Raw genomic sequence first — 20,715 nt, forward strand, 5'->3', positions numbered from 1 at the left:
TATATATATATATATATATATATATATACACGCATGCTATATGAAATCCTTGCACCAGCATATACAAATGCAAAATGCATCATAATACCGTCTCACATCAGAAATATTTATTTCTTGATATCTTCTGAAGGCAGGGAATTCTCCTCCCATTAGAGCACAATCATCCTCTGTCAAGCGCTGCAGAACTGAGCTGTATGTGGTCCTTGGCCCAGTCGTGGCTGTGTCTATATAGGCATGGAGTTTATCAGAGCAAACGCGCTCGTTCCTAATCCCCTGGCTATTACTGGATACAAATAGCACGTATGTATTTCAAGACATTTTTTCTTTTCTCTCCCCTTACTCAATCCAGCGGGGAAGCGTCTGCTATCCTGTTTCATGGAGTGCAATGCGAGCATTGGATATTTAACATTCATAGGGCTCTGTGTGGCAGAGAGGGCTTGCTGGGAGTATCTCGCTGGGTTGCCATTCCTCTTATCAGCACCTCCTCAGGTAGCAGCTGACCTTAGAAGCCAGGGGCCATCGAGCTAAATAATGGAGTTAAACGGCTTTCTATAAAGCTGTCAGAGTGGTATAACTTCTTCAAATAACACATTATCTATTTTATTTGTATCCCCCCTCAATAACACACACACACACACACACACACACACACACACACACAAAAGAGAAGAGCTTCCCAGAATTACTTGACTCTTGTCATTCTTGTTGTAAAATGTGTTTTGTTGTCTTTTAATAGAGAGGTCATTTTTTTTATATCCAGGGAAATAATCAGGGATTGGTTTGACAGTGTGCGAATGTTCCAGAAAAAGCAGTGAAATACCCAAAGGGGGTTGCTCATTTAGAAAAACAAAAACAAAATGCACTTCCCATTTTTAGGCGAGCACCAATCCAGGACCAGAGTACCCTCTGAGCAGGTCACGAAAGGTTAGGGGTCATCCACAAACCTGCAAAATCTGGAATTATTGTCACGCAGGGGGGACTGCAGGAGAGAGTTGTTTTGTCAGCTTATGGCCACATTCTTCTTCAAAAACCTGAATTTAATATTGAGATGTACACAAGGAAGGAAGTGGATACGTGGATTTAGTTTTTTTTTTTTTTTAAGGCTAATCAATCGTTCTGGAAGTTTTATTATATGGTTTGTCTGGCTGTGGCAGCTTAATTCTCCTCTGTGGTGTTTTGTCTTTTTCTATTTATACAATCAATTTAATTTTAAATCACATTTATTGGCCTGTTCATCAAGAGTCATTTAGTTATTGCCAGTAAGTTTAAATTAACCTCTGCAATCTGACTCTTAACAGAGGTGGCCTGGTTTCAGAGCTGTTCCTGTTGATAGTCCCTGTTGCTGACCAATAAATAAAATGCTGCCCCCCCACCCCCCCAATGATTTGCTTACACACTTCTAGTTTATAGTGTTTAACCTTCCTGTTGTGCCTATAGGCTTTCTTTTACCATTTGTGTGATTGTGTGTGTCTGCACACAGGGATCAATTGACCAGCATTTACAAAATAAGTGTACATATATAAATAACAGGCAGGTATCCACTATATTTGGCAGTTTCTCAACAGCAAGAAAATGGTTCTGTAGGGCAATTAAGGTTGCAGGAGTTCTTTCAAGTTCACTAAACATTTTAGTTTATATTTAATCTGCTTAAAGGTTTTCAATTACACACTGAATGGGGGAGGGGATATTTTAATGAAAGCACTTGTTGTCTTCAAGGCATTACACGGGTCGGTAGAAGAAAAAAAGAAAAATGTAAAAAAAAAAGGAAAAAAAAGCTTTCATGTAGTTCTCTAAAATGGGTACAAATCTTTTCAGATTAGTCTTACTAGGATCTCTACTCAAACTTTTGTTGTAAGAAGAGGTAAGAATGAGACATACTAACACACAGTAACATTTTGATCATGTGGGTGTTATCTCATGTTCTTGTTCAAACAGTGACAAAAAGTTACCAAAGGTTAGGGTTTTGCTAGGGACCTTCTGTCCTCAGAAAAGCAGAGGTAAAAGATCTGCTGACAGTCGTCACCTTGTGTGGCTGTTATCTAACATGCCTGCGTTTCCCCCTGCAGGACACTGGAAAGCTCAATGTGGCATATTTCCGTTTTGACATCAATGATGCCACGGGCGACCTGGACGCCAACCGCCCTGTCCCCTTCCGTCTGACACCCAACATTTCCGAGTTCCTGACGACCATCGGCGTGTCAGGGCCCCTGACTGCGTCCATGATTGCCGTCGCCCGCTGTTTCGCCCAGCCCAACTTCAAGGTAGGTCACTGCTGTCCTCTGGGTTGGGTCAAAGTTTGGATTTGGTTTAGCCCCATAGTCTGATCCGGTCTGCATAATATGAGCCAGGTGTTTCATTTAACCCCTGATTATAATTTATATAGGGTGCTTCAGGTCTTCAGACCACAAAGTATGGACAAATATTCTTAAAAGTTTCAGAAGAGTGTCAGAAGGACCAACATGGGTGTAGTTATTATTTATTTTAGGGAAGCAGTTTATTTTGGTGTAGAGACCTGGTCTTGTCAATATTTACAGAGGGCAGTTTCAATGACACAGAGGCCCACAAACAGGGGGTCGCAGTCTTTGCTGTAAATAACATGATCTTGGTGTAGAAATGTCCATGTCTTACTCAATTCTGAAGGCGTTTCAGTGAAGAGTGTAAACTGATGCCACTGGGTCACGTGGCAGTCTAAAGTGGTCTGATGCTGAGGGTTGGGAAAGCATTAAAAGTATTTTCACATTTTATTTTTCTACCTGTGCGGTTGGAAGGAGGCTGACCAGTTTTCCCCCGTTTCTGGAAAATTTATGTGTGTGTTTCCTGGGATAGATGTTTATGTTAAGTTGTTTGCTTTCAGAGAGAGGAAGTGGGAACTGACTCCTAAAGATTGAGGCGGTCATGCATGCTCGTTGTGTAACAAGCTAACCAAACACACAGAAGATTGGTTGTTGTTTGACAAGGGGAGAGGCTGTCCCACGCACTTTTAGCATCGTTAACCCCACAGGATCTTACACTAATGCCATATTTTCAGGAAGAGACAGAGGGAGAGTGGAGGTGGGCAGTGATTGTGGCACTTGCTTCTCGGACGCGTCACAGTCATGAAGTTGGCAGTGTTAGAACAAGGTTACGTGAAGGCTTTTTGCTGCATCTCAAAGGTTTGCCTCCCCCTGACTCATTATCACAGCAATGCTCAGTTGCCGCAAGAGAGCAGGAGAAATCACAGCTTTGGAGATTTCTCCAGCCGCTCCTCTGTACCAGATCCCTCTTCACTATATGAAATTGACGGACAGTTTGTAGCCCCAAACTTACTGACACCCCACACCCTGAGGGGTAGTTTAATTTATTTTAGGAAAGCAGTTTATATTGGTGTAGAGACCTGGTCTTTTATTTACATTGCCCACAAGGACGGGGTCTCAGTCTTCAGTGTCCATGGCGCTGTGTTCGACCTTGCAGCTGCTCACTCGCCTCGCAGGTTCAGCACCTGTAAGCAATGTCAACACAGCCCAGAAATTCAAAAACACCCTCTTATCAAGGGTGCAAACTCACAGAGGATTAGAATAAAATTAATACATGACCTGAACTGCTTTTGCTATTGTGTATGCAAGCCAGTTTTCAGTCTACTAATCTCTTGATAAGGAAGAATACAAACAAGAAAAGAAAACTGATAACCTCAGTTGCTATGATGTTTTAAAATTGTATTTGTATTATACCTACACCCTCTACCCACCACATCTTTCTCCTCTCTCTCACACATCTCTTATTCTCCTGTCAAATGATGCATTTTTACCAGGGTCTTCTCTCATTATGCTGCTTCCTAGAAACATTTGAGAGATCCAGCTGCCCCAGGTGTTGCCTTTGCCAAGCTAATCTTGCCGTTAATAAGGGGAAGGATTAGCAGGAAGCTAAAGTACACAGGTGATTCCCATGTGACCCTGACTACACCGGTTTTATTTACCTGCTAATGTTAGCACAGGTTAGGGAAAATCATTGCTGGTAGCAAGGGACTTTTATAGTGAGAAATAGGCATCCTTAGGGTGGGCCTGGTACTCCAGTCAAGAGCTCAACTACTGATACAAATATTTAAGAAAATAAAAAAACAACCCCTAAACTGCCTTTTATGGTTCTCACTCTAACCCAATTGGTGAATTTGCTTTTCTGCCGGAACATGGTCTGTTTTAATTGGTCCCCTGGTGCCAGTAAGAAAAAGTGACGGGCCTTTTGTCTCAACCACGGATTGTGGGAAATCATGTCTTTAGTCCCAGCTGATTGGAAATGACGCACGGAAGCCACAGTCCAGCAGCTCTGCAACACTGTGGGTGAAGCTGCTGGTTGTTTTCCACGTGCTTTCATATCCTGAAGCATAGGTGACTCGCCTTAAGGAAAGGGATTTAATTAATGAATTTATTCATTCATTAATGTATGTATTTTTGTGACCCATTTGAAGTGTAGAAATCCAGCAGTTATAAGTAAAAAGTGTAGCTTGACCAGACTGAGGAATGCTATTAATAGTAGTAAGATTTTTTAAATGATATTTCCTGTTACTGAACTATATATTTTGTAAAGCCAAAGGTGTGCATATGGGGGCTCAAGTGGGAAAGTCCACCCTGAGTGTCGTTCTGCTGGGACACGGGCTGGAGTGGATTTCATTAACCGCATTTGTGAAAGAGGGGTAGGGGTACAGAAATGAACAATATTTGGCTACTGCGAATGTTTAGATCAATACCAGTAAAAACTACAGCGAGGTACTGTCCACTCTGAGGAGGGACGGCGAAAGGAAAGTGATGGGAAATTAAATAAAATACAAGGTGAAAGTCTGGAAAAAACATTTTTCCTCAGACAGTCTGGGTCTGGCAGTGCTGTTTACAGTTCCAGTTCATTGGCAGTGTTTGGTACTTGAGGTCTGTGATTCCTTCAGAGGCAGGAAGTGGCAGTCTGCCTCACCAGCCACAGGGCCCGTACCGCCAGTGACCACTGGCTGATTGGCCTCCGCTCACCCACGCTACCCCCCTATACCACAGATCGCAGCCCAACATTCTTGTGTCCTCTGCAGCTGCTTACTATAAACTGGGGCTTCTTTAGGATGTTTTTTTTCCTTTAAATAAATACATTATTTTGCCTTTCTCATTGCTCTTACAGTTTGTAATTAAAGGTCTAATTCCTCGCTCTTCCTGAAATAAAAGTTATGTTTGAACATACACGTCCAGGTCATTAGCCTAGTCAGATTTGTTTTGATGTTCCTGCAGTCTTCTGCCAGGTTCACTGTGGTTCCCAATCAGTGCAGGATAGAGCTTCTTGGCATCCAGAGAAGTACAGTCATTTTCGGAGCGATTGCTGGGCACTCGTGGTGTGCAGTGAGCCAGCTGGTGCTTCTACTGGTGCCTGAAAACAATTGGCGCTGTCGGCCTAGAGAGCTGCCAGTCGTGTCTAAAAGATCGACAGTGGGAGCTTCGGGTACAGGTATCCCCCAGGTTCCTCTGTTCCTTGTGCCAGGGCCCTTGCCTGGTGGCACAGCAGCTCCTCTGCTCCCACTTTAAAAAGCCTCAGCTGGGAGCTTCTCCCTGCGGCTCCAGAAGTATCCCTGTGTGGACAGATAGGAAGAGACCTCTGCCTCTCCTCCCAGCACTCCTCCAGTAAGGGGGCTGTCTGGTATTGCGCTGTGTTAGTTTCCCATAAGTGCCTGGATCCAGTGTGTCCAGTAGGCAGCAAAAGAAAGTATTAAAAAAAAAAAAAAAACAGCCACCACCTGAGAGCAACCTCGCATTCTCAAAGAGTTAGACGGTCTTGCGTGACTGCCCTGCTGAAGTGACACCCGGAAGCCCCCCACGCACTCCCTTCCCTGCCTCTTATCAGCTGTTAAAACTAGTCCCATTTGTGGCAGCGAGCATTTATCAAATAAGTACAATGCAAGTTAAGAGAGAGCAACAATATCTCTCCTGGCTTATGATAAGCAGTCTGTGATAATGGTTCGCTGGCTTTAAGTCAAGGTGCTTTCTGCACGTGGTCGGTGGTGACGGTGAGTAACGTTAGTAGGACACCTCATAGCTCTCACTGCTTTTCTTTATTCTATGGCACCTGTATTTTAATGTGTTAATGTATATATTTATACCCCCTATATATACACTCACCTAAAGGATTATTAGGAACACCTGTTCAGTTTCTCATTAATGCAATAATCTAACCAACCAATCACATGGCAGTTGCTTCAATGCATTTAGGGGTGTGGTCCTGGTCAAGACAATCTCCTGAACTCCAAACTGAATGTCTGAATGGGAAAGAAAGGTGATTTAAGCAATTTTGTGCGTGGCATGGTTGTTGGTGCCAGACGGGCCGGTCTGAGTATTTCACAATCTGCTCAGTTACTGGGATTTTCACGCACAACCATTTCTAGGGTTTACAAAGAATGGTGTGAAAAGGGAAAAACATCCAGTATGCGGCAGTCCTGTGGGCGAAAATGCCTTGTTGATGCTAGAGGTCAGAGGAGAATGGGCCGACTGATTCAAGCTGATAGAAGAGCAACTTTGACTGAAATAAGCACTCGTTACAACCGAGGTATGCAGCAAAGCATTTGTGAAGCCACAACACGTACAACCTTGAGGCGGATGGGCTACAACAGCAGAAGACCCCACCGGGTACCACTCATCTCCACTACAAATAGGAAAAAGAGGCTACAATTTGCACAAGCTCACCAAAATTGGACAGTTGAAGACTGGAAAAATGTTGCCTGGTCTGATGAGTCTCGATTTCTGTGGAGACATTCAGATGGTAGAGTCAGAATTTGGTGTAAACAGAATGAGAAAATGGATCCATCATGCCTTGTTACCACTGTGCAGGCTGGTGGTGGTGGTGTAATGGTGTGGGGGATGTTTTCTTGGCACACTTTAGGCCCCTTAGTGCCAATTGGGCATCGTTTAAATGCCACGGCCTACCTGAGCATTGTTTCTGACCATGTACCCATCCTCTGATGGCTACTTCCAGCAGGATAATGCACCATGTCACAAAGGTCGAATCATTTCAAATTGGTTTCTTGAACATGACAATGAGTTCACTGTACTAAACTGGCCCCCACAGTCACCAGATCTCAACCCAATAGAGCATCTTTGGGATGTGGTGGAACGGGAGCTTCGTGCCCTGGATGTGCATCCCACAAATCTCCATCAACTGCAAGATGCTATCCTATCAATATGGGCCAACATTTCTAAAGAATGCTTTCAGCACCTTGTTGAATCAATGCCACGTAGAATTAAGGCAGTTCTGAAGGCGAAAGGGGGTCAAACACAGTATTAGTATGGTGTTCCTAATAATCCTTTAGGTGAGTGTGTGTATATATATATATATACACACACACACACACACACACATACAGCTCTGGAAAGAATTGAGACCACTCCAAGTTCAGAAATCAATGTTGAGTGGTCTCTTCATTTTTTCCAGAGCTGTATATGTACACACACACACACACACACACACACACACACACACACACACACACACACACACACACACACACACACACAGTAAAACAGTGGAGGCCTCAGTATCTTGACAGTGTTTTAATCTACTCTTTATAAAATATTACTCCTGCAGCTCACTTGTTTACCAGAAATTATAGCCCTATCTCTGGCAATAGAGGAGCGTAATCAGTTTTGTTGGAAATCAAATCCATTTAAAACGGCAGCAGTAGCTTTGTGTGAACAGAGCAAAGGCAAGACTTTTCTGAGTTGCATGTTTTACAGCCCCCCCTCGCTCTCTTGTTGTATCTTGTATCTCGCAGTGCATTAATATGAGGAAAAAGCTTGTCTGTTTACTCAGCTTTTATAGGTCTTTGTCATTGCAGGAGCGGTTCACTGTTAACATCCCACTCTCTCTTGGGAGAGCAAGGGGAGATGGAAAGTTTTTTTTGTTGTTGTTGTTTGCATTATGCTTTATTTCAGAAATGATTTTGCTATAACAGATGTTGCATCAGATGAAAGGTAGACTTTTTTTTAGCCATTTATTTATTTATTTATTTATTTATTTTAAAGAGTGCTTAAATGGCATGTCAGATTGAGATAGGTACACAGCGAATTTGCCTTTTCTTTTGGATCAGAGAGAGACAGAGGCTGTTGAAACAGTACTTGACACATCTCGGGCTTCCTTGACTTGAGTCCATCATACCATCCCATGCAATGTCAGCCCCCGCAGTCACGTAGACAGGTGGATTATATTTTGGGATGCCGTTTTTGCAGGATCAATTTCACTTATCATAGAAGCTTTGAATGTAATTTGTCATAGCACCATTCCCTTGCGTGAGCTAGTATATGATGTTAACTAGCACATCCCAGCTTCCTGCACCAGGCAGTATAAGCTGAGCAGTACTTTGGTCCTAAAACGTGCTGCCCCAATATAACATGATCTTCAGTGTAAAGGTTTTGCCAAACATCTGGCCATCATTTGGGTAGGGCAAGGGTTAGCTTGAAAGATTAATGTTTGCCTACTTGGGCTTAGGACTTATCTCATGACTTGGTTTAGGGCTCTGGAAGGGATTTCGGTTAAGTCTGAGGATTGAACTAGGTTAATGGTTTAATGTTAAGTGTGGTCTTGCATACATACAGTCTATCCATATTCCTCAGTCATCATAAACTCTGTCTGCCCCCACCCCCCGTCTTGGAATAAAGTAAGGTGAGCTATGTCCCCAATGTCCCCTGATTTCAGCTGCTCTTAAAATGTAGTGTTGGTAAGAGCCCGTAATTCATGCGATTTCTACAGAGAAAATTAAATACACAGATATGGTAATAAGTTGGTTTGTGTTGATGTGATTAATATGTAAAGTTAAACAAAGTCTTTGGTAAGCAGTTTCCTTCCACGAGCCGTCATCTGTTATTCACAAAATACAAAATAGAGCACCGGGAACTATTTTCAATTTGCACACAAAGCAAGACAAAATGTCATATCAAGGAATTCAGCAAATAAATATATATATATATATGCTTGATGGGTGCTTCTTATCCTTTGACTAAAACAAAAACATAATGAACAGCTTCTCAGTATAATTATGAACTGGCTTTATTTAAATTCTACTGTGTCTGGACAGTTTGTGATCAAAATTAGTTCCAAAGAGAAAATGTCGAAGCAATTGGGATTACAGGGTAGGAAGAGTTATCTTGTTGCATTAATATAACTAGGTAATTGCCCTTAAACTATGTTAACTTCTCAGCAATTATGATTTGGTCAGCGTTCTTTGGATCTGTTTTTGTATTCTTGCTTTAAAGCCACTGAACTTGTCTGCTCAAGATCGAAGCGTGTTACCTTGTATTACTGTCATTCAGCTTCAAAATGATCGAATAACCACCTCCAGTCTTGTTTTAACTATCTTTGTGTGTAGCTACACTCAATAAGGTCTATTGATTTCTGAAATACTCTACAGTGTGTGTGTTGGGGTGGGTGGGGGGTTCATAAAAAAAACTGGAGCCCTGAATTTGCCTGGTTAATTAATAGCCCCTGCTCCTTTCTCAAGTCATGAAAGAGCATGTTAAAATTTCACAAACGTACCAAAGAAGTTTTGTTTAGTTCTTCCTTTTTATCTGTATTGCAGTAAAAAGAGCGTGGGGGGGTGGAGGGGTAAAAATAAAAGATGATTTATTATCTGCCCTGAGAATCCCATAATTCCTAAGATGTTCTTGTCTCCTCTGCTAATACTATTATGCTCTCTTTCTCAGGTTGATGGGATTCTGAAGGCCGTTCTACGGGATGAAATAATCGCCTGGCACAAGAAGACGCAGGAAGACACCTCCATGCCGCTGTCGCCTGCGGGCCAGCCCGAGAACATGGACAGCCAGCAACTGGTATCACTGGTCCAGAAAGCCGTCACGGCCATCATGACCCGGCTGCACAGCCTGGCGCAGTTCGAGGGAGGGGAGAGCAAAGTCAACACCCTGGTCGCTGCCGCCAACAGCCTGGACAACCTCTGCCGAATGGATCCGGCCTGGCACCCATGGCTATAGACCCCTACTGGACCTGGCCTAGTGGTGCTTTTTAAAGATGTGAGGATGGGTGCAAGCCACTGAGCATTTCCGAAAAGGGGAGCCCCAGGATGGGCGATATGTGGCATTCCAGAAGTTCTGCTTTTTTTTTTTTTTTTTTTATAATCTTGCAGATCCTTCACTCCTCATTAGCACCTATAGACACACGTGGTTGAGATGCAGACCCTGCTCCCAAGTGTGATGGCAGGAGTTTAGCAGGCAGGAAACTCTGCTTGGAGGTCCATAGGCGATAGGATTGCCTTGCTGGATTTTACCACATTTCTGCTTGCGATTTATTTATTTTTTAAAATGTAATTTTTCTCTCTGTCCCTCCCCGTTAGCCTCCAGCATTGGCTTCATCTTGCGTTTTGTCTTTTGGCACCTGATCCAGCCCCAAAGCTGAAACCATCACTGTGCCTGAAGATAAGCATTAATGGAACTGGATGTGGTTATATTTTGTCCAGTGGACGCTAGTGCGTAAGATCGATGCCACCTTTGTATTTTCAGCCAGTTGGCCACCTCCAGGAAAGTACATGCAATTATGTACTGGCTGTGTATGTGTGTTTCAATTTTATGGGCCATTTTTCTCTGTATGCAGTTTACCTAGCACATACAAGAGGCCACAGCATGTATTGTTATTCCAAAAGGGATTGTGTTCTTTCTATTTATGAATGACCTATTGCAACAGTGTTTTAAGCTGCCCCCCTGTTGTGCCCTCATGGTGAATGTTTCAGAAATAAAACTCCTCCGAACAATAGGGTGCTTCCACAGCCAAGTGGGACCAAAACACTAGGAGCACCATTGCTGGGAGGGGCTTTATTGACTGTGACCACTTGTAAGATTCATGCTAGGAAACTGGAACCAGGCCGGTAAAAGTAGTCAACCATCTTGTTTCAACTTGGTCGTATGAAAATCTATGTTGGCTAATATTTAAGTTAGTTTTTTTTTCTTACTGCCGTTGAAATGTTTTGCAAGGTATTCATTTTTCTCACTGTGAAGACTGCATTTACTTTTTTTTTTTTTCATCACTGCTTTGTATTTGTTTGTTTTCTTCATGAACAATGGAACATGTATTTATGTCTCTAAGAAAGGTGTTTCAAGGAGCTACACTTTTGAAGTTTTTATTTACATTTTTAGTAATTCACCAGTGACAGGAGAAGCAGGGCCTGAAAGCTTTCATGATTTTGAATGATTGATTGATAGGACAATTATTTTTGGCTTAAATTGAAGGTTTTGAACTTTGACTCGAAAATAAATGGGGAGGACAAATTATTCTAGGTACTTTCTTGCTGAAGTTGACATGTACTTCAAAGCATGAACAGTGCTGCACGTACATACAGTATATTTTTGTACCCAATATGTACACAACATGCTTATTTATGAGTAAGGTTTACTGTTTTGATATTCCCGCAAAACGGACTACAGCCGGGTAGCATTGAAGTTGAGGAGGAGATGACGAGAGCTGCCGTGCAGATGAAGAGGCTCTGTGTGTCACCACAGATTGACTGATGCTCCTTTTTTAACACTGAAATGCTGTGACCGTATTTTATTTTTTATTTTTTTTGGTAACTATTTTGTAATGGTACTGTAGTGTGTGCCAACGGTTAGATTCCTGGAGTCAAGACTGAGATGTACAGATGCATTTTGTAGAAATAAAAGATTTTTTCTTAAACTGGCCCCTAGGATTTTGCTTACTCTTCCCAAAATATTTAACTGTGTGTGTGTATATATTTATATAAATGTGTGTGTGTGTTTTTGTCTACCTATCCAAGTGGGGACTTGGTAGCCAGGTAGGTACCTTTTCCAAGTCCCGACTTTGGCAAAGTCTTCAAATCATGTTAAAATGGTGCCTAGACCCCCACAGTGAAGTTTTTTTTAATATAAATTAGCAAGTGATTGCAGATTGCCTGGATGGAAACCATGTAGGGTTAAAACTAATTTTAATTCTGAATTTTATTGTCAGTTATATTGAAAGTAGGTATTTTAATCATTGTTATTATTAATATTAAGTACATGAACACTTATTAATAACAATAATAACAACAACATCATTAGGGAAAAGCAAGAATAAAACTTTAAATATACATGGCTCATTAAGGGAACATGTAATCATCACAGTATAACACCAAGTCAATTAAACTTCAGGGATATCAATCTGTCCAGTTAGGAAGCCTAAGCGATTGTGAATCAATGTCACCTGTTTTGGTGCAAATGAAAGTGACAACAGGTGCACTGGAGGGGCAACAGCAAGACAACCCCAAAAAGGGAATGGTTTTGCAGGTGGTGGCCACAGACAATTGCTCTCTCCTTCCTGACTGATTATTCTCTAGTTTTGCATTTTGCCAGTGTCCTTGTCACTACTGGTAGCATGAGGCGGTACCTGCAGCCCATTCAGGTTTCACAGGTAGTCCAGCTCCTCCAGGATGGCACATCCATACGTGCCGTCGCAAGAAGGTGCTGTCTACCGGTATCTGCTCCTTTGTGCAAGGAGGAACAGGAGGAGCACTGCCAGAGCCCTACAAAATGACCTTCAGCAGGCTACTGGTGTGCATGTTTCTGACCAAACTGTCAGAAACAGACTCCATGAGGGTGGCATGTTTTCCTCCTTGCTCCCTTTCCCATAACCCCTGACTGTGAACCTACATCTTGACAGCACTTAGCTTTCACCGTCCAGGATGTAGGACCTCACTTACTGTACTTGTGTAAATTGGAATTTGGAATTTGTAAAATGTATTTTGAATTGCTATGTTTTAGTTAAATTGAGTTTGTAATTGATGCCTTCTACTTACTGTATTTTTGCACTTATGTTGTAAGTGGCCCTGGATAAGGGTGTCTGCCAAGAAATAAAAAAAAAAATAATAATAATGAGGGCCCGACGTCCTCTAGTGGGACCTGTGCTCACAGCCCAGCACCATGCAGCTCAATTGGCATTCGCCAGAGAACACCAGAATTGGCAGGTCCACCATTGGCGCCCCGTTCTCTTCACAGATGAGAGCAGGTTCACACTGAGCACGTGACAGACGTGAAAGAGTCTGGAGACGCCGTGGTGAATGTTATGCTGCCTGCAACATCATCAAGCATGACTGGTTTGGTGGTGGTTCAGTGATGGTCTGGGGAGGCATGTCCTTGGAGGGTCGCATAGACCTCCACGTGCTAGCCAACGGTACCCTGACTGCTGTTAGGTACCGGGATGAATTCCTTTTGTAATAAAATATACAATACAATATACAATAATCTTAATTTAAAAATAAATACATCTGAATTGATTAATGTATTATGTGTAACTATTCACTACTTTTTTCTTTTTCTGTTGGGGTTACAGAAGCATAGTGCAGGTTTAGCACAGGGGGGGAAAAATACAGGGCAAGTTTGTTTGTTTTTTTCTGTATTTTGGGGGCGTGTTACTACAAGGTTTCTTTTTTTCTCAGGTATTTTTTGCTGGCAGGGAAAAATTTAAGGTGCATCATTTTATACCCATGTAGCTTCCTGTGTTTACCTATTTCTGTCATCACAAACAATGCTAATTCAAGTAAAGCGGACATGGTTTTCTATTAAAACCCTTCTGAAAGTTATCATACTGAGCACAGTTCCATTTACATGGCTCAAACTTAAAAATATAAAATATATCTTTATGCTTAAGACCAAGGTTAAAGTAAAAGTAGACAGTCTGAAACACTTGGAAGTCCTGTTTTGCTAGTGAAACAGGGATCATATGATATATGAGCACGTTACAAATGACTCATCAAAATAGTGTGTAGAGTATTAACTCATGTTGTGAAAGCAGGTTTTTAGGTGTAATAGGCTTAACACTCTACTGTGCTGAAGTGGCTGTGGCTCCTGTGGTGCACAGAAACTTTCCTACAGCAGCAGAACATTACGTACAGCAGCTGAAACTTTCCTAGAGCAGCAGAAACTTTCCTACAGCAGCTAAACATTACGTACAGCAGCAGAACGTTTCCTACAGCAGCTGAAACTTCCCTACAGCAGCTAAACATTACGTACAGTAGAAGAACATTACGTACAGCAGCTGAAACTTTCCTACAACAGCAGAACATTACGTACAGCAGCATAAAGTTTCAGCAGTAGAACGTTTCCTACAGCAGCAGAACATTACGTACAGCAGCAGAAAGTTTCCTACAGCAGCAGAACATTACGAACAGCAGCTGAAACTTTCCTTCAGCAACAAGAAGTTCCATACAGCATCAGAACATTACGTACAGCAGCAGAACGTTTCCTACAGCAGCTGAACGTTTCCTACAGCAGCTGAACATTACGTACAGCAGCAAAAACTTTCCTTCAACAGCAGAACGTTCCCTACAGCAGCTGAAACTTTCCTACAGCAGAAGAACATTACGTACAACAGCAGAACATTACGTACAGCAGCAGAAAGTTTCCTACAGCAGCAGAACATTACGAACAGCAGCTGAAACTTTCCTTCAGCAACAAGAAGTTCCATACAGCATCAGAACATTACGTACAGCAGCAGAACATTACGTACAGCAGCAGAACGTTCCCTACAGCAGCTGAAACTTTCCTACAGTAGAAGAACATTACGTACAACAGCAGAACATTACGTACAGCAGCAGAGAGTTTCCTACAGCAGCTGAACGTTTCCTAGAGCAGCTGTACATTACATACAGCAGCAGAACGTTCCCTACAGCAGCAGAACATTACGTACAGCAGCAGAACATTACGTACAGCAGCAGAAAGTTTCCTACAGCAGCAGAACATTTCCTACAGCAGAAGAACATTACGTACAGCAGCAGAACATTACGTACAGCAGCAGAAAGTTTCCTACAGCAGCTGAAACTTTCCTACAGCAGCTAAACATTACGTACAGCAGCAGAACGTTCCCTACAGCAGCTGAAACTTTCCTACAGTAGAAGAACATTACGTACAGCAGCAGAGAGTTTCCTACAGTAGAAGAACATTACGTACAGCAGCTGAAACTTTCCTACAGTAGAAGAACATTACGTACAGCAGCAGAACATTACGTACAGCAGCAGAAAGTTTCCTACAGCAGCTGAAACTTTCCTACAGCAGCAAAACATTACGTACAGCAGCTGAACGTTTCCTACAGCAGCAAAACATTACGTACAGCACCTGAACGTTTCCTACAGCAGCAGAACATTACGTACAGCAGCAGAAAGCTGAAACTGCAACTGTACATGAGAAAAATAACATTGAGAAATAATTGATGTTGAGATCAAGAATGAAATAGTCGAAAGTTAAATTTACGGAATTGTTAACAAAAAATATATTTATCAAAAGCAAAAACTAAATAAAATTGAAAGCAAATGTTGAAGTGAGCGCACTGAAGTCACTGCCTTTTGCAATCTTTGCTTTCGTCACCAGTTACTTTGGTTTCGCTTTTCCCCCGTTTACATTTGTCATGGGGGCGGGCCTTAGAGGGATGGAGGTCATGGCTCTCCATTGGTCCACTAGTTTTGAGTGATGGTTCTTCCTAACCCAATCAGTGAGCATGTCTCCTGTCAGATAGTGCCTTACAGCTTGCTCCTGCTTAGTGCCTCTGACTGGCCTTAGGCATTTTCTTTCTGCTGCTGTTTATGCTGCTGTATATGGAATGGAGCTTTCAAGACTGGCCAATAGCGATTGGGAGACAGGTCTCCTCATATCACTGACAGCTGACCTGCGAGAGTTATTGAGAGTGTCATCCACCACAACCATCTCATAAAGCAACCTTGAACTCCGACCTGCCAGTGTACTGTCTGAACTCATATCAGCTTTTAACCGGTTACCGTCAGCTTACCTGTGTGTGTGTCTTATGTCAAGTATAGAGATGAGACTGCTTTGCCCATATGGTTGACCACTGATGATGATAAAAAGAAGCACAACCTTTACAAATCCCCAGTTAAGGAGTGCTCCTCATTGTTAGTTTTGTTTTGTTTCCCAAATATCTCACAAGGGCAGTTCCTCTGTGAAGTGTGCCACGACACAGGATTTCTCAAATCATGTTTACGGGAGATATGAAGTCATGTGGTTGAGATTCGTTTCAACCAACCGCAGCATTTTTTGTGCCTGTTTTTTTTCTCCTCCCCCCTTTCAATGGCATAAATCCGTTTCATACTAATGCAAAATGCTCCGAGAGGTATTCTGTCTGAGATAGATCATTATTCCCCAGTCAGAGTTGATGGTCTGTCTGGCAGAATGGGCTGACAGCTGCGAGACAAGATGTTGAATGATGCATTACTCTGGCGATTGGAGTGCCGGCGCGCAGCCGGGCTCTCAGACATCGCATCCCTCGCTGCCTGGTAACAACCTGAATCATCACACTCTCCCTTCAAATAGCACAACACTACGAGAATCAACTTATTGGATTAAGCTGTAGGAACTATCACACGCTACCTGTATATGTTTATTTCAGTAGTAGTAGACTGGTAATAATTTGTAATAGCGCATGGGAAGTGTATTTTATTTTTCCAGTTTCAGAATTGCTTTAACTAGGTGCCATGTCAATTGAATTTTGTTGTGTAGCTCCATGTAAATACTGTTCTGCTGAAAGATTTCCATCTGAATTTCTCCTCCACAGCCCTGGTTTCCAATTCAGTGCAGGTAATTGATAATTACTACAGGACTCTCTGCTCAGCATCCAGTCATCTCAGTGGAGGCCCTTGCATTGAGGCGTTTTGCGTTGTGAACAAGCTGTGTTTTGTAGCGCAGTGTGTCCGATGACATCAGTCTCTTAGCCAGTCACTCTGCAAAGAGAGGAGAAACACACACATACACACACACACATTTATCTCCCTGTGGAGTGCCTGGAGCAGATGCAAAGTGAAAGGGAGAGAGACCAAGACTATTCTCAGACTGTCATTGAGTCAGATCAGTCAGCTGAGCCTTTTGAACACCAATTGAAATATTAAATAGCTGCGAGTCATATAGAGGGATGGGGTTTGGGATGCTAGCCCCAGGTATGCTGTGTATGTATGTGTGTGTGTGTACATATTTATGTCAATCTGGAGTTGGAGCTGTTGGATCGCTATACCCCAGCTGTATTGTATAAGGCTGCAAGTGTGCTACATGTGCCACAGCAGGAAGAGAAGCTATCAGGAAGATGTTTGACAGTATAAGATAGTAGGGGGTGTGATTGTGTCATCTCTGTGGCAAGCCAGGAAGGTTGGGGCCTCCATTCACTTTAGAGACCACAGAGACGCCCCCTAGGGATCGTGGGAGACAGTGGTGTCACAGCCAGCACAGCTGTCCGCCACCTGGGAGAAGCGTCACGAGCGAAGGAGGAGCGCTTTACTTCCGCGAGCGCCACAAGGCTGCATCTCACAGGATTCCCATCAGGACTGCACATACAACCGTTCTCAGCCTGCAGCCGACTGGAGAAAGGATTGGTCCATGCTTCTGTTTATGGCAGGGCTGGGGATGGTGGTGAATGAAGATGTTACTGTCTACCTTTCTAATATTTTTGTTACTTTTTTATTTTTCTTTCTTTCCCCAGGGGCTCCGCCCTAGCACATGAACAAAAATGATCCACAGCTTAATAAAACACAGACCAGCTAAGGATCAGCCAATCCAGCAATCCATCCTTCCATCAATCAGTTCTGCGTTTACAAAGCGCCATTCATGTAAATCAATGCAGCTAGTTTCATAAGGCACCCTCAATCACCAATGTGAAAAGATGGGGGACACAAAGGCCAGTGAACATTTACATGCACTCACTAGGTCAGTTAAGGTCAGGGAGCTGATGTGTGTTTGATCCAAATCATTTCTCAACGACTGAATTGACCAAATATACCACTGCTTAAGTGATTAGAATTAAAAATAATAATAATTATTAAACTGGTGATTTAATGGTGATCTCAAAAACCTGCCTGCTTGGGGCCCTCAAAGGATAAGGGATGATGAAAATACATAATTACCTATAGCGACGAGGTTAGTTTGAGTAGGCGGTGTAAGCATCTGGAATTACCTGCTTGGAGACAGTTGTTCTCTGTGCTTCCAGAGGACATGTTTGCCAGCTCCATGTGGGGGTGGCAGCACCTAAGGGATGGCAGTGCACAGGTCTAATTTTCTTCTCCGGGTACCTTGTCCTTCAGCAGGACCCAACTTGGGGCATTCTCTGTTTGTAGATTATAATAGCTCTTTAGGCTTTCGGTTTCATCACTCAGTGGTTTGTCCTGGCAACCTGAATCAAGTTATAATGAATAAAGTAACAGTTAATTTACAGTCAGAAGCTTCTTTCACAGAATGGTCAAGTTTGCATATACAGGAAAGCCCATTGAAGCACTATGCATCAGGGGGTTCTTTGTGTTTTTTTTAATACAAGGACACCTAAATATTTAAGAGACTCTTATAAAAGGCATTTCTCTGGTTAATAGTTAATTGACATGTAAGGAGGATCTTTCTACATTAACTAGAGTTGACCCCTTTTTTTTGCAACTGGCTCTTAAATAATGTAGGCATTTGACTAGAAGAGAACTGCATGATTGTGTTTTCAAATTTTCACCTGAAATACCGATGAAATGAAATACCGGATGTACAGACGAAGATTAAAAGTTTGATTGCACTTGTGAAAAACATTAAACATATCTTGGAAAACTAATGCGAGGATCATGGATTATTCAAACGCTGTGATTAATGAACTGCAGGATAATGTCATAAACAAAAGCCTGGCATTAATCAATATAGCACATTAATGTTACCACAAAGCTGATTGTAATTATTAATTTAAATTACCTTTGGGTGTTATGGTTTTAAAGTGCATAATTGTCTCCTGTCTTGTCTCCTACTCCATATGGCTTTTAAGACATTTATGTTGTTTTTATTCTAATGCCTAAACAGTAGACCATGGGATAAAAGGCATGGCCAGACTAAAGTACATGAATAGTCTCTTAAATATTTAGGTACATGAAGTACATTATTGTAGTCACCCAGTATAGGGAGTTTGAGTAGGGAGAAATAATAGCAATAGTTATATAGTAAGTAGTTGTAACGTATTATATTTTGAATTGCTTTGTTTAATGTAAATTTGAATTTGTAATTTTTGATGCCTTGTACTTAACTGTATTCTTGCACTTTGTATTGCACTTATGTTGTAAGTCGCCCTGGATAAGGGCATCTGCCAAGAAATACAAAATAATAAAATAATAATAATAGTTAGAATAGCATTTGAAATGTGGCATAATAAGACAAAAACAGAAGGATTAGCATACTAGATATTCAGCAGTAATAGACTATTTATTTAATGGTTTGTTTGTGAAGCATTGTGTTTTTCTATATCCATCACACTCTCTCTCTCTTTACCCTATTTCAGCACTGTTTATATTCTCCTTTGTTTCTAATTGTAAAACAGTGTGGTTGTAGCATTGTGAAAAACAGTCTAAAAACAAAAGATGGAGTGGAGGACAGGGACATTTCCACATCTCATCTTTCATTTCCTGCTAGTAGGCGGCTGCAAGTGGTTTGCTCTGTCCATTTACCCAGAGTGGCTCTGAGAACGTCATGCAAGCAGATCTCATCCAAAAGCCCAGTGTCAAACTAAAAACACATTCGCTTACAGCTGCAGTCAAAATCCTCACACGTAACCTGCCCTTTTCAGATGTTTCTTAATTAACTTAAAAACGAAAAATGACCTTGGCCGGCAGTGAGCTGGGGAGGGAGTCTGGAAAAGGCCTTTTTTTTCTCAGTAAGTGCCAATTAAGTGGAAGGATTTAGTGTCACAAACCAAACACTTCAGGAATGCCGGAGAGCACGATCAAACTGTTTTTACCCTCTCTCTTTTCTACATATACCTCTATTCAGAATGATTTCCCTAAGCAGTTTCAGTTGATCCCTGCTCCAGATAGGCCTGTCATACCACCTGTCTTGATCTGACAAACACAAATCTGTTATTTCTACCTGTATGTCTCACAAAGCACTGTTACACGGTATACACTTTTTCCCATTGAATTTGACACTCTTCGTTTGTATTTTAAAATGAACCTGACTTCAAACATATTCAGGCACATGTGAGGTCTATATGATGGTGATTCAAAATCTCTTCAATATAGGAAGCTTCTGGGGGTGTGAGTGCAATAGTGCAGACAATAACTGATTTGCTTTATCTGCTACTATCCTGATGACACTAAAAGATCCAACTTACACGGGCTATGTTCTTTAGTGAAGTAATTAAAAGGCCTGATAGAGGCTTACTGGACATTCACTACAGGAAAGTATCACGTTGACCATGCTCTGTATCATGTACTATGAAGGTTGTGTCCAGTTCTCAATCTCTTAACTCCCTCAGGCCAGTGTTTTCTGAAGTCGGCTTCTCCCTGTACCCAACACTGCATTTTGCGTCTGGCCTGTAAATGAGGTGGAATTTGAACTTCTGAGGAAATTCAACCAAAACCAAAACATTACAAACAGCACTGGCCATAGGAGCTGACAGAAACTACTGATAAAATGAATGGATTATGTAGGCAAGCAACACACACATGTATGCAGTTTGACAGAAATAATGCAGCATTCTGCTAATGTGGTAGGAGTTGTACAGAAGGTAAGTATAGGTGTGAGGCATGGAGGCTTTGAGGATGCAAATATGACATGAAATATGAGCACTAACCTTATCTAATGTATGAAAGCAACAAAAACTGTTTGTTTGCCTCATTGCTTTGTTTTATCTTTGTTAGTTTTTGTCATACTCCTGGAAGAATAGGAGTGTGTCTTATTGCACCTGTTCAATAGAAATGTTTAGCATCCTGCAATATCAGTA

The 20,715-nt window shown here is 42.0% G+C and overlaps 1 protein-coding gene across 1 annotated transcript in view; it reads left to right on the top strand.

Annotated features, from left to right (window-relative positions):
* The window catches only part of trrap (transformation/transcription domain-associated protein), a 115,954-nt gene extending 104,287 nt beyond the window's left edge, over positions 1–11,667 (top strand). The window contains exons 70-71 of the mRNA XM_066690242.1: positions 2,067–2,261; positions 9,693–11,667. Coding sequence (XP_066546339.1) covers positions 2,067–2,261; positions 9,693–9,977 — 480 coding nt within the window. The 3' untranslated portion in view covers positions 9,978–11,667. The remainder of the gene's footprint in view (positions 1–2,066; positions 2,262–9,692) is intronic.
* Positions 11,668–20,715: the final 9,048 nt, after the last annotated feature.

Source organism: Amia ocellicauda, chromosome 17, assembly GCF_036373705.1.
Source record: "Amia ocellicauda isolate fAmiCal2 chromosome 17, fAmiCal2.hap1, whole genome shotgun sequence".
Taxonomy (NCBI): Eukaryota; Metazoa; Chordata; class Actinopteri; order Amiiformes; family Amiidae; genus Amia; species Amia ocellicauda.